This window comes from Epinephelus lanceolatus, chromosome 10, assembly GCF_041903045.1.
Source record: "Epinephelus lanceolatus isolate andai-2023 chromosome 10, ASM4190304v1, whole genome shotgun sequence".
NCBI classification, from domain to species: Eukaryota; Metazoa; Chordata; class Actinopteri; order Perciformes; family Serranidae; genus Epinephelus; species Epinephelus lanceolatus.
In genome coordinates, this window is record NC_135743.1 from 29,012,772 (window position 1) to 29,027,261 (window position 14,490).

General features: G+C 39.7%; 1 protein-coding gene across 1 annotated transcript in view; it reads right to left on the reverse strand.

The window, feature by feature from the left end:
* Positions 1 to 14,490, reverse strand: part of dnah5 (dynein, axonemal, heavy chain 5) — a 147,402-nt gene that overhangs the window by 34,889 nt on the left and 98,023 nt on the right. The window contains exons 71-77 of the mRNA XM_078171910.1: positions 13,466 to 13,600; positions 12,212 to 12,367; positions 7,774 to 7,956; positions 6,152 to 6,256; positions 5,682 to 5,820; positions 3,417 to 3,531; positions 138 to 328 (exon numbers count right to left, since the gene is read on the reverse strand). Coding sequence (XP_078028036.1) covers positions 138 to 328; positions 3,417 to 3,531; positions 5,682 to 5,820; positions 6,152 to 6,256; positions 7,774 to 7,956; positions 12,212 to 12,367; positions 13,466 to 13,600 — 1,024 coding nt within the window. The remainder of the gene's footprint in view (positions 1 to 137; positions 329 to 3,416; positions 3,532 to 5,681; positions 5,821 to 6,151; positions 6,257 to 7,773; positions 7,957 to 12,211; positions 12,368 to 13,465; positions 13,601 to 14,490) is intronic.

The window sequence follows — 14,490 nt, forward strand, 5'->3', positions numbered from 1 at the left end:
TGGAGCTTCCTGCACATGCAAGCCCTACAACTAACAAAAATTTAGAAGACTCAATCCATGCTTTCACCTGCATGAGTAAATGAGAAAACAGGCCTTAAATGACTAAAACCTGCACATTGTTCACTGTTTCCTCTTACCTTTAATGAGTGTGAGAAACTCCTCATGTTTGACCCTGTTGCTCTGCATGTCGATCTTCAGTGTCAACAGCAAAGTGAAGAGGAACTTGTGCTCCTCATACAGGCCTCGTGCTGCATAGTTATAGACCTCAAAGGTCATAAACTCGATTATGTTGGCGATACGTTTGCTGGTGATGGGGCTTCTGGAGGACCTGTTTAAGTAGAATTAAGGTTTGGTAACTTTTATAGATATTCACTTTTATCATATTTTCTGAAACTGTCACCTTATTCACACAGCACTAAATGAGACTGATAATCTGTGAAAAAAAAATACTTCTCTTCCTACTCTTTTGCCTTATAAAAAATTCTAATGGCCCTACCATACGTGAACGAAAAATAACCAATCAGAGTGAAGGGGTCTTTTAACGCAGCTGTCAACTATGTCAATCACTGCTTGTTAAAAAGGGGGTCAAACCTTAAACTAGGCAGCGCTGATCAAATGTAAATCAAGATTCTGTTACTGCATTGCCTACTTCTTGTTTCTAAAAGTTTCAGAAACATATTTTAGTGTACTGTTTAGCTGTAAAATGAGATAGTTGGTCTGGCCGATGGGCGGTGCCTGGTTTTGACTTAACTGTTTTCAACATGGCGCCACGTCACAAACATCTCATTTTACAGCTAAACAGTACAGTAAAATATGTTTCTGAAAACATTTAACGTAAGAAATGGGCAATGCAGCTAATCCTGATTCATAATTGATCAGCGCTGCCTAGTCTGAAGTTTCCCCACAGTTCACGGAGTGACTGACATGACTTAGAGCTGCATTTGAGACTCTGATTGGTTGCTTTTGAGGCGCCAAATGCCAGCGAGTGAATGCCATTTAAAGCAGTTGGATGACAAGATGGAACATGATTATTTTTCTCATATACGTCGTTCAGAATAAAGCGACAGTTTCAGCAAGTATGAAAATTATTTTCATTACAGTTACCAACTGCAGCTTTAACAGCATATACCACACATACATTTTCATTATGCAACTCATTAGCTCCTTAGAGCTCCTGTTATAACGTTACATAGTTTTAATCTAATATTAATTCTTACAAACCAAATATAGACCAGAGATCACAGCATGGTCAGACTGGTTAACCCAAAGGCCCAGACACACCAAACAGATATAAAAAAAAAACTAGCATCTAGCAGCCAACTGTTGCGTTGCCTCATGCCACCTGTGTCTGAGCCAAAACTTAGAACATGAACACACCGCAAAGACTACAGCCAACCAGCAGGTATGTTCTGCGCCTGTGTGAGAAGAAATAACTCTCTGCAACAGCAGGCGGAACCATCATCACCACCATCAAAGGAAACCAGAAGACTGTCATGATGATGGTTGCCAGTTAGCACGTTACTAATGCAATCTAATGTTGAAAGAACAAAGCATATTTACCATGCACCAGTGAACTGTAACATAAACGTCACCATCACCTTCGCCATCTCTGATGCCAATTAAACATGCTAAGTCGGATGAAAAAAAGCCGTCAAGGGCCGACAAGGGCTAACTTTATAGGACACACCATAAAGAGTACGGTGCAACTGTGACTGTCAGCGTGGTGTGTCAGGGCCTTAATGGTTAATTTTGGTTTATTGATTTGAACATAAAGAGTATTGACTGAATGTCTTTGGCGCTTGGTAACAGTGAATTATGTGAAAGCTTCTTTTAGCCATTAAGGATACTGGAAATCCTGACATCATTAGTTGTAGAGTTTGATGAGAAATGATTCGAGCAGGCAAGTCAATAGGTAGCCAGTTAAAATGAACTGTCACTGTATTTGATGTTTGCCTCAGGCACTCAAGACATTTTGCACTATACAAAAACAGCAAGCGGATTTTCAAAAACCAAAACATTACAGTTAAAGTATCCATGTTCAGTAGTATCAACAATGACTCAGTCGCTTCCACCTTCAACATAACAAGCTGAAAATAATTCCCTTTAGTTTTCAGCTGTGGTGGAGCAGAGGCTCCAAAACAACAATAAATATCTCCACCCCCGAGTATTTGCCTCATATGTACATTTTATTCAAGGAGAACCTGATTTAGATGCAAGAGGTGGATACGGTAAATTGAACGCCTGTTTGCAGCAATTCAATCCAACCACCCTGGAACAAAAACTACCTTTGTGAAGCTAATAATAATCAATATTCGCATCCCTCTGTGAAATAGATTTCATGATAAAACTCTATGGTGATGCTTCAGGCTATATTTGTAGCATTGTCATACTGAATCACACTCTATTGTTTGGTGTTGTTTAGAATTTAAATATACTAATGATGCCCCCATTTCTCTCACTATTGCCTAAATTTTCAATCACATGGCTCTATGTGTGGTGTGCTACATAGATCTAGTACAAGAGTCACAATGTCTCAGTCAAAATTTTGATCATTCATTCAGTCATTTTTTCTCTAACCAGGAAGCAAATTAGACAAAGATCATTTTTGTTTCAAAGGCGTAGTAAGGGAAGTATACATTGTAATTAATGGCTAAAAGTAAGAGCAAACAGACAAAAACTGAGAATATATTTGTATCTGTGCAATCTGACTTTCCGTTTTGTATTCCACTCATTCTTGAGAAATGGGACCAAACCTTTGGGGGTTTTTGAATTTTAGTCTTCAGTTAGGCTGGAAGAATATATTTTAAACAAGCACAGTCTTGACTATTATACCTTGTTTTGGCCCAACCTCCCAGTGATTAAATTTTTTTTCAAATAGCATACATAATGGATGTCAGAGGTACTATCTGACAAAGTTGACGTCTTACGGAGTTGACAGAAAGTTATATATTTACTAACTTTTACAACAGAGAGTTGTAATTTCCATTCTATTTTCCATCTGTACTTACTGTGTGTAAATGTGGAACCAGTACAAAGATAATAGAGACAGAGAGAAGTTGGTTTTGGGCCACAAATTGACTGGCTTTAAAACACTTTAATTATATAGTATGAGCTGTCTCAAGTAAATTTAATATTGTTTTGCCCTTTTTAGAAATCAGTGTTTTGGGGAAGGCTGATATAGCATCACAAATGACTGAATCCTAATCAGTTCAATCAAGTGCTCCAGCAGCACCAATTCACGATGCCAACAACCCAATAAGTCCCCCATGGAGACTTTAAGAATCGCGCTGAGAGGAGCAAAATTTGCAGGACAGCTTGCAAGACCAAGACTCACGTGGAGTTGCAAAGGAGCGCTTTTTGTTTATGGATTAAACCCAAGTCATGACAGAGAGCAGCAAATGTCAGTGTATTCTCACCTAGCCAGAGAGAGGTCAAAAAGTCCCAGGAACTGTCTCAGAGATGTCTGATACATGACATTCACCATACTCATCTCTGTGATCAGGAAATACAGGATACTGCCCCTGGTGGCCACTGGAGACAAACACAAACATTTCAATGGCAATGTTAAAAGAAGTGTGGTTGTTGATGCACGTGTTTGTAACTGACACAGATGTTTTGACTTTATGGCCTCTATTAATAAATATATTTAAAAAAAAATGCCTCCTTAATAAAAAAAAATCTGTTACACACTTAAATAAAAAATACTGTCCTAAAATAATTATTTTGTGGAAAAAAACAAACAAACAAAACATTAATTTGAATCAGACTGTTTTGAAGAGATGTCATAGAGATGTTTGCCTTCTCTTTAATATAGCAGATAGCGTGTATTGCTTCATTAGTTAGCTCATAAAGCAACATAGAGCTAGCTAGCATTACAGTTCAGCTGAGGAGGACGCCATTAATGTTTACATCTCACGCTGTCATGAGCATGAGAAGATGCACACTTCCTTCGCTGCAATGATGCGGTTGGCAGATGTAGTCTTTTAGAAAGAAAATAGTTCTTATATGAAACTGCTCACACCACCAAGTCATAACTTCTAGAAAGAGACATTGCTGTTGAGTTTTTCAAGTGTATTTTTGGCGCTTTGAGCTCCACAAGCCGAGTTCCATCTAGTTCCATTATGTTGGAGAGAAGGCAGACATCTCTACAGCCGATATCTGCAACAGTCAGCAACTCACACCAAAACAATCTAGACTGATAAAAAGCACTACAGGGAAGAGTGTATGTTTGTTGGATTTTAGAGTGAACTATCCTTTTAATGTCTGTTAAAGACCCAGTGTGTAAAATGGGTTGAAAACAGTGACATCAGTGGTCAAATTCTAGATTGCAGGGCTCACTCGCTCACCCCTCCCATTGGGTAAATGACGGTAGCCTCGTAGGGACAAAAAGCCTTGCGCATGACTTTTTCAGGAGTAGGTCTATCTAGTGACGAGGTGAATGTTTATTTAGAAATCTAAACCATGTTACGATATTGTAATGAATCCCTCACAAGCAGGAGACCAGAGGAGCGTTCGGGAAAAAGGCCAGTTTATTTGAGCACTCCAGAAACACCGGTAACACTCCACTCCATCCCAAACTCTGACTCTTCTAGCGTAACAGACACACTTCATAACTTTACACACATACTCGTTTGCCATTCTGAGTGGGGACCCCCCTCCCCTCTCTGCTCTGCCAACCTAAACAGAGCTCAGCTGTTTATTTAGTCTAGCAATATCTCCGGACTATAGTAGCTGCAATGGACGACTTTGAACGCGATTTTGAAGAGTTTCTTGTAGCGGACACAGACCCAGAGGCATACCTGTTTGAGCCGGAGCATACAGATGAGGAACTCCATGTGTTTGATGCTGAGCGGGTGAGAAGAGAGGCTGAATGCACAGAATGGGATTCGGTGCTACTGCTACCATCGTTGGGGAGATATATCATCAGGAGGAAAAGCGCCGCATGGAGTGCATCACAAGGAGTGAAGTTGCGTCTTCTTTTCCTCGCAGATGACGGTTCGGGTTCATTCTCTCCTGTTGCGTGGTAAGTGTGGTCCATTCGCAAACTTTATAACTAAAAAAACTTTTCACTACTCTCTATCGACAAACTACTAACACTCTGCTGTTTCTTCCTCCTTCTTCTTTCCTTCTGCTGTCTTCGTTGGTTCATTTATACACGCGAAACGCGTTCTCTGGCTGGCTGGATTGTCCACTCGGTCTGCCGTACATACATGGCGGCGCAAGATGGCGACCTCTCTAAAGCAAGGCCCTTGCTATATATATACATAAAAGCATAATTATAAGGCTACAAAAACCAAACGAATTTTATTTTATAGCGATCATACACTTGTATAAACATATTAATGGGTAGAAAATTCAGATTCAGATTCAGATTGACAATAAACCATGCCAAATATTACACACTGGCCCTTTAAGTTAAGAATATAGCATAGATGCATATAGACTTAGGTCATAATAAAAGGTCTGTTTTAAAGGAATGTGTGGGGTAAGCAAATCTTCTCTTGGATAGTGTCCATTCTGTGATTGCTTAGGCTGAATTTCAAACTGAAAATAGATCAGTATTTTGTGACTGAACCTGAACTTTGCTGGCAGACTGTAACCACACAGAGAAAATTACACTCCACCCCCCTAAAGAGTGTAAATTCTGAATTGCCACTGAAGTGCCAGTTGTCATGACCTACCAGGTCGGTACTCTTCTCTAGCAGCATTGATCTGGATCTCAGTCTCTGCAGCAATCTGCAGTTTCTGAGTGACCTCTTCAGCTGTGCGCTTGGTGTTGCCAAGGACAATAATCAAACTCTCATCATCCACCAATGAACCCTGCAAAGAGACATATTTTACAGAGTAAGTCAGAGGATGAATGAAAATGGAAGCATTACTCATGGCTGTAACAGATGGACATGTACATTTTTCTAATGTTCTTCCCCCGTGTGACCTCATTTATGCAACTGTCTGTCTTAGAAAAAAACTTCCTGACCAACATTTTCATGTAACTCCAAATGAGCTTATTTGCATATGTCAGCACAAGGCTGCTTTATAGAAAAACAGTATGAAAATAGAGACACACCAGCAATCAGACAAACTAGATTTAAAACCTCCCAACACTGCAGCAGTATCCGCACTGAGTACTGTCACATTCCCATGTCCTTGCCTGTGTACTAGTCAGTCGGTAGAGAAGGTTGTCCTCTAGCTCCTTCATCTTTCTCTTGTTAGATGTCACATCTTCCAAGAGGTCTGTCCTCTCCTTCTCCAGTTCCTGGTGTCAGAAAAACAGGTTACAAAGCTGTAGCATTATGCTAGAGGAAAGGCCAAGAGATCATTGAAATCAAAAGGGTGTACTTCCAGGGAAGCATGAATATGATCAACAAATGAAATGCCTTTTACATTTCGAGAGACTAGAAGCTGGCACTTTGGCCTGAGAGTAGATAAGATAAAAGTAAAGTACATGTAGGAAGTATCTTGTTATCCAGAGCAAATTTCACAGCAGTCTGGTGTTGAGGGGAGAGACGGACTGACTGACACTGCTGGAACTCAGGAAGAGGCTATGCTGCCGCTATTGGGGATCCTAAATAAGACTAAACTAAACCAATAATCATCAACCTTTACATGTTGCCATTAGCAAGGTTAAAATATTCACAAGTTACCACTGTTGTCACACTGACTGATATGTTTAAAACCAATTATATTGCTACTGTGATCACAATTTAAAGTACAATTTGCTAAAAAGCCACAGTGTCCAACTTTATATATTTATTTTTGCAAAGAATCCATCTCTAATAACAGGAGAAATACGATTTCTCTGAGTGCCCTAGCACCCACTGGATACAGAGGAAATAGTAAAAAGAGAGAGTTAGCAGAGAAAATACTGTATCCTGCTTCAGCACTTGATGAAAGCAAAACACCAAAGTAAAAGGCAGTATTAAGAGCCACTGGCCGATCTGTAACTCCACGAATTAAAGGGACTGTACTCCTCTGAAGCAAAACCTCAGTCATTCACAGTAAACCCATGGGAAATATAAGCCACTTCGAAACTATGTGTCTGATTTTATCTCTAAAGTATAGTCACAATGTACACATAAATTTAGTGAAGACGACTGACTGTGAAATGAACATGATGAGAAGCAGAAGCTCATCTATTCTGTTATAGTTTGTGTTTATTTTAAATGAACACTGATGTTGGGCTTGTAAATGCTATATGAACTGCAGAGACCCAAGTTTTACAGCTGTGATTGCAGCTTCAACTCACATTATGATTAAATCCATATTTAGTACATAGATAATGAGCCACTTTTCCCCAGCATAAATCCTTCATCTCTGGATTGGCCATTACTACCAGTCTTTTCACAATCACAATCGATGTCTGTCTTTATGTGAATATTTCATATAGGTGCATATGTACACTGGTTTTTGTTGTATGGCCACTTCTTCACATTGTCAGGACTGTAATGATTGCCATACTCTATATTAAAAGGGGCAATAATAATAACCTCCCAGTTATGTTGTCTCACAGTTTGTGCTTGCTAGAGAGAAAATGAGGTACACAATACAAGATGTTGGAAGCCTGTATTAAAAGAATTTCCAAGGGCTTTTTAAGGAATTATAATGATCTAAGCAAGCTGGAGGTACATCTGTTTTGTGGAAACATACTGAAATTTAACACACTAATTGGCAATGATGTAATACGGCAGTATAAAGTCATTCAAATGAGCAGCTAATGTGTATTGCATATATGCTGGCTATAATGGCTACCATTTAGTTTGAGAGCATCTCTACCTGTTTTTCTGTGAGGATGACTCTGCCCAACAGCTGGTCCTCCAGTCCTCTCATGGTGACGGTGAAATCGATGATGGAGGTGCGGGCACTGATCTCAGGGGTATATGCAGGGTTAGGCAGCTTGGTGGTCACATATAGCCTGAAGCCCTTCATCACATCCACCTCTTTGTCACCCACTTTCACCTGCAGAGATAGAAAGAGAAAAGAGAGTACAACGTCAGTATTACAAAATAGCAACATGCATAAGTATCAAGAGTACATTGGTAAAAAAATGTACTGATTATTCTTCCAAATCCACCCTAAATTAACTCAAGACGACAATAACGTATTATCAAACATTTGTCACTAATGTCTTTGAAAATGCACGATAAGGCTGTACTGACAAACATGATAAAGGTATCTGGTGTAAGCGAACAATCGCTTTGCAGATACAGCTGCTCAGAAACATTTCCTGTGTCTATATATGCTTGTGTAAGTGTGTACATGTGCATGAATGTGTGTGTCTTGGTTTGCTCTGATCAGCATTCAATTACTCATGGCAGTATAACTTCTGATTATCCATCTGCCGACTTGTCTCAGGAGCTGTCGGCCGCAGACACCTTCGCTTTCTCCTCACAACAGGATATTAATAGAAATTAAAGCTTTTCAGGAGAGGGTGGGAGGGAGATTGTAAACACCTTTAAACGGGCCTCTCAGTAGGTAGCTGAGAGACTTCTGCTTCAATGTGTTGTCTGCATGTACCACATGCTTACTTGCGATCACCATACGGTGTGTGTGAGTGAGTGTGCATGTTTTCCTGCAGTTATATGGTATGTTTGTGGTATGTGTGAGTGCATTCATGTGTGTTTGTTTGAGGCTTGTGTGAGGTAGAGGGAGGCAGCTGCAGTGTCAGCTGCTGAATAACCAGCATCAGCTCGAGCCAGGAGTTGAGAGGCGATAATGAGAGAGAGAGAAAAATGCCTAGAAGCAGACTCTCACTCTGCCTCATTCTCACAACCTCGTACATTCTGTGTGATTTAGTTTTTCTGTGTGTGTGTGTGTGTGTATACATGCATGTGTGTGAGAGAAAGTTAGAGAGAAGGATCGCAATGACAAATTTAAAAATCATTTCCTGTTGTGATGTATAGGGCAGTGACTTTACAACCAGCACAGAAAAGAAAAATTTATGTGTGCTCTAAAAAATGCTTTTTTGAAAGTTCAAACCAATTTATTGGCAGAGAGGCCAAATTAGAGTGTTCCCTTGTCATATACAATACTGTATTTCCTGTAATACCCAGAATGCACATCTGAAGCTTGCTTCTGGGCTGTCATTTTGGCTAATACAATTCAGACAAAATAAGAACCATTCAAACCATGCCCTACAATTTTTCAAATTAAACATATCTAACTTCAACAGTATATTACAGGAAATTAGGATGCTGGGACAGAGAGTGGTCCATTTTTCACTATACAACCACAAATTAAAAAAGCAAAAGCAGCAGAGATCTACCAGGGTGGAGGCACAATATTAGATTTCACTTGCCATCAACAGGAAATGTAGTTACTTGAAGCCAGTGAGAGCCTCTATAAGGGCATACTGTAATTGTGTTTAATGGGCCACACTCTCATTATGAGCTCATTCATTAGAATTGCCACAGTAGAAATCAGTTTGAGTATGACTTGATATTAAATGCGGAATTATCATGTTTGGCTATTAAGATTTCATTTGAAATTACTATTAGTGCTAATTAAATGACCTCACTAATGTGGATATTAAAGGGCTGACTTGGTTTTCCCTTTCCTTGTCATCTCCCACGTACAGTAGCTGCTGAAAAATACAACAAAAGCTACTTGAATAAAGCACAGACATGAAAACTACCCATCTCATCACAGTTTTTCCCACAGGTCTAAAATATACGTCAGTCAGGACCGCTTTGGGACTGTCAGGACCGCTCTGCAACTCCACGAGCCTACATGGAAAGCATGCACATGCGTGTGAGGAAAACCTTAGGCAGAGAGTGCCAACCGCCCTACCCTTCCATGCGTCTACATGGCAAACCTAAGGCAGGGAGAGCAGCAGCAAGGACACCCCATGTACAGAACAGAGCCAGCAGCAACAACAATCAGAAATGACACTGACAAGTCAGATACAGCATGAAAACAAAAGGAGGAGCTGGGGTGGAAGCATGTTGCAAAGAGGCTTTCACAGGAAGCAGCAACAGTGGGCAGGCTAAAGCAGTTAAATAGGGTGCCCTGACTGAGATTTGCCAATTGGTTGTGTAGAAAGGAATCATGTTATCTATTAGCAATCACCTAGTCAGGCTGTTTGAGATCAGCTGATGTAGCTGGGATGTGAGCCGATCTTGACACCATGGCCTGCCTGAACCAACAGTATCAATTTGTGGTGATACCTGCCGGCAGAGGGGGCCTGCATTGCCTGCCATGTTGGTCTACTACATGTGACAAACAACAAGTATGTGTGACCTTTACCTCAATATTTTAATTTATTAAATATTTCTATTAATTTCAAATGCATTACATCATCATGCTCTTTCCTAATCGGAAGCATTAGATGCATCTAATCAGTTAATATTCATCATCTCTCACTCTCTCCCTCTCAGTCTGTCTGTCTGTCTGTCTGTCTGTCTGCTTGTGCTTGTGTTTGTGTGTGTGTGTGTGTGTGTGTGTTCGTCTCTCTAGCTCTCTGTTTGGACACAACTGAAAAGTATGTGGACTAAGTAGGCTACAAGAACAAGGGGGGCAAGACAATCGAGAGTTGGCAAAGAATGTGATGCATATTTTATCATTTATCTTAATCAGATCATTTATATCATATAATATATCCTTTATATCATTAATAATAGATCACTGGTGTGTCTTCTTGCCAGAGTTGCTTGTGGCTGTAGAGGAAACAGACACTGAAAATATTGCTGCAGTTCACAAGCCAAACACCAGTTCTTCGGGGAGCTTCCGCCTCGGCTACAGGAGCAGAACAAACAGGTATGGGAGGGGAAGAGTGAGGGCAGACTGTCCAGTGGTAAATCGATAGCAGATACTGTTGTTCTAAAACTAGAATACCGCCTCGTGGTTGTATGCCTCCACGCAGCAGTCAAGTTGCACTTGCAGTTTATATCCATGTCAGTGCAAACATGGATGGTTCACACTCATTTTCCCTCCAGCAACAGAGAAGATCTATACAACCAGCACAGTTTCAAGATGGACACCCAAGATCAGTGCCACCGATTCTGACAAAATGTCTCCCTTCTGTTTCTGCGTTATGACATATTGCCAGAAAAGAGTTTTTGCAAAACATTATGATGTCACAGTGAAGTTGACATTTGACCTTTTTCAAAGTCATAACTTGAAAAAACATAAAATTTTGTCATAATTAGTGTAAGAATTCTTGAGTTATGGTAAAAACATTGTTTTGTTAGGTTATAGTGACCTTGACCTTTAACCTTCAACCACCAAATTCGAATCAAGTAATTTCTGAGTCTAAGTGGACATTTGTGCCAAAGTTGAGGAAATTCCCTACAGGCCTTCTTGAGATATTGCATTCACAAAAATGAGACAAACTCAGGGTGACAATGACCTTGACCTTTGACCATCAAATTCTAATCAGTTGGTCGTTGGTTCCAAGTTGATGCTTGTGCAAGGCCTTCCTGAGATATCACGTTGACAAGAATGAGATGGGGGATGTCACAATGACCTTGATCCTTGACATCAAAATTAGTTTGTTAAGTCCAAGTGGACGTTTGTTCCAAATTACAAGAAGTTATTATCCCAAGTTATTCTTGAGATATCACATTCAGAAGAATGGGATGGATTTTTTTAAAATCTTTTATTCCCTCTGCTATTCGTCTCTTAAATTCTTCATAATGATTTTATTCCTTTTACGACATGTATTCCTCGGCATTCTGTTTATTCATGTATCTTATCTACTGTATCCTATTGTGTGTACTGTGTCTGTATAATGTATGCAAGCTGTTCAAACCAATTGCCCCTGGTGGGATTAATAAAGTTGTCTGTATCTGTATCTGTATGTACAAAATAGAATTTGAAATCTGTTGTACCACAGATCCAGAGAAACAGGAAGCACTTATCTCTGCACTCAATAAAACAGCCTCTCTGTGAGTGACCAAATCACTGAGCACACTTTAATATGTCCCCAGACAATTAGCATGATTCGGGACAGGTGCTCCAGCTGGCATCCTCCGAGAAATCAAAGACCGTCTGTGAAGTGTCAGTGAGGGGGCTGCTTTTCCCCTGCCTGAGCTTATCAACCTGTGTCAGCATAGGTGTGACAGTTGGCATGGAAAGAAGGACCTGGCTAAATCCCATCATGCCTTCCACCAGCGTGTGAAATGCACCTGCTCATTTCACACTCCTCTAACCAAGTTAAAAGAAAAAAACAATCTGGTACATAAGAGTCTCAGGAGGTTTATTTCTGCCATGTTACCTTGTAAGTGGAGCCAGTTTTGATGAAGTTTTTTTCAAGAATGTTGTCAAGTGCAGGGTCCAACTCCTCCCCTACATCCTCGATCAAAAGCGGGCGCCCGAGAGATAAACTGTCCTCCAAATGGTTCTTGAAGTACTTGTGGTTCAGTGAAGTGATCTAGAAAGAATAAAAGACTTGTATTAATACATGGATAAAGAGAAATGGTGACTGCATGACATAAACATGTAATGCAGCTGACATCTGGAAGCATTCCTTTTTTCAATAAAGCAAATGTATCAGTGGTCAGCTACAACCATGTCCCATTTTTTATTATCACTTTACTATTTGACCTCAGCAGCAATCATATTATTTTTGGCAGACTGATGAGCAAATTTTAAGACAGACAGTGAGAAGCATGTGATTCAGTCAAATGAAGAATTTGACTTCTTTCCCATTTCTACTTAGACACAAAGGCCAACCTCTGTCTCCGGAATGTGACTTGTCACATGAAGAACACATCACTTTTTACGATGAGCCATTTTTAGAAAACCTGACAAAAACAAATACAGTTGTTCTGATGAGGTGACTTGTGGGAAGGGTTTATACCCTCTGCTTGGGGAAATGCGTCTTCAGGACACTCCTAATAGGATTGCAGAATGCATTCACTCGGCTCAGAGATTGCCCCTAACAGGGCCAGTGACCTCGGCTGGTCTTATTACATCTGCAGAACTCTGCAGTACTTTTTCAAGGCGCTTCATAAAAGAAAGGACATGTTGGACAATAACAAGGATTTGAGAAAAAACAGTACATTGCAGAAACTGAGCATCTAGATATGATTTCAAGCAATGTGAAGATTTTAGAGGCCACTAAAAATTAAAATCCTGCATCAAAAAAACTGGCACAGTAGACGAATAAGAGAAAAACTATTAAATTGTTGGAATGCATGCAGTACTTAAAAACAGAGAAATAAAAAATAATGGCACTGAAATAGTGTTATAAGGTGATTGTTGTTATTTTTGCTGTGTTAGTAATATGAAATTTTGGCAATTCTGCATTATTAGATTAGATAATGTCAGAATAATGACAGAAAAATATAAAAAAACAGAGGATGAACAACTTGACGCACAGCAGCCATCATTGATACTTGATTGAACCCAAAATTTTGCTGCTGCTGACATATTATGTTAATAATGGTACGTCTTCATTGTGTATCAAAAAATGTGGCAGCAACACAGGTCAAGTATTTTAAAGCAACAGACAGAAAAAATCCCAAACCTGCAGCTCATTCCCAGACTCCTTGTTCTTGATCCAGATCTTTCCCTGTGTCTGGGGGTCAATGAGGAGGGGGAAGCGTGCGGCTTTGGTGATAATGATGCCATTCTGAATGGACAGGTCATCATTAGGGAGCCCCTGTGACATGGAAGACAAATAGTGGTTCAGACTCACTCCTGATATTTAATAATGCCAGCTAATTTATGTTTTGATTTCAAGAATATCCAGTCTTTGATTTCGCAGCCGCAAACATTTAAATGATACTTGAATTTATTCTACAAAGAAAGAGATAAAGTATTGATAATTAAAAAAACTATTTCAGCCAGGCAACTGCATAATTAGTTCTCTTAGAAAATAGACAAAACTTGAAGGCAAGAAAAGGTCTCTTTTCATTTCATTTTGTGAGCTCCAAAATAATACAAACACTGTTTGTCTTTTTAAGCTGTGGAAAAACAACATGCAAATCTTATTTACCAAGTATCTATCCTAGAAACTAGATACAGTATAAAATTATCACATACTATACACTGCATCACTATGCACCAGGGGCATAACTACAGACAGTGGAAGGAGTGTGGTTGTACTGGAGCCCTTGAGATGGGGACCCATAGAGAAAGTCGGCGCTCCAACAATTTGTTTGGTGGAGAATGGGCCCTTGTGAGTGATTGCTACCTTGGAGAAGAATAATAATTCCCATTAAATTAAAGACAGTGCCATTTGCTATATATGCCCTTGAAAAAGGCAAACCCATCTCTGTCATATTTTTTTTTTTTTTTTGTAAATCAGCCGATAGTATCTCTAACAAAATTAAATCAAAATTGTTAAAGGAAGCTAATAATTATCATCTCCTTTTGTATTTTTTTGATACACAGACATGCAATGATGACTGCTGGTTAATATGTATGTTACTGTTATCCAATGTCAAGTCTCTGATCAAGTGACGAGACAATGTGTGATAGTGTACACTATCAGACCCCTCATAAAAGCGTGCACTGGGGCCTGTCGTAACTACCTTTCGCCACTGGTAT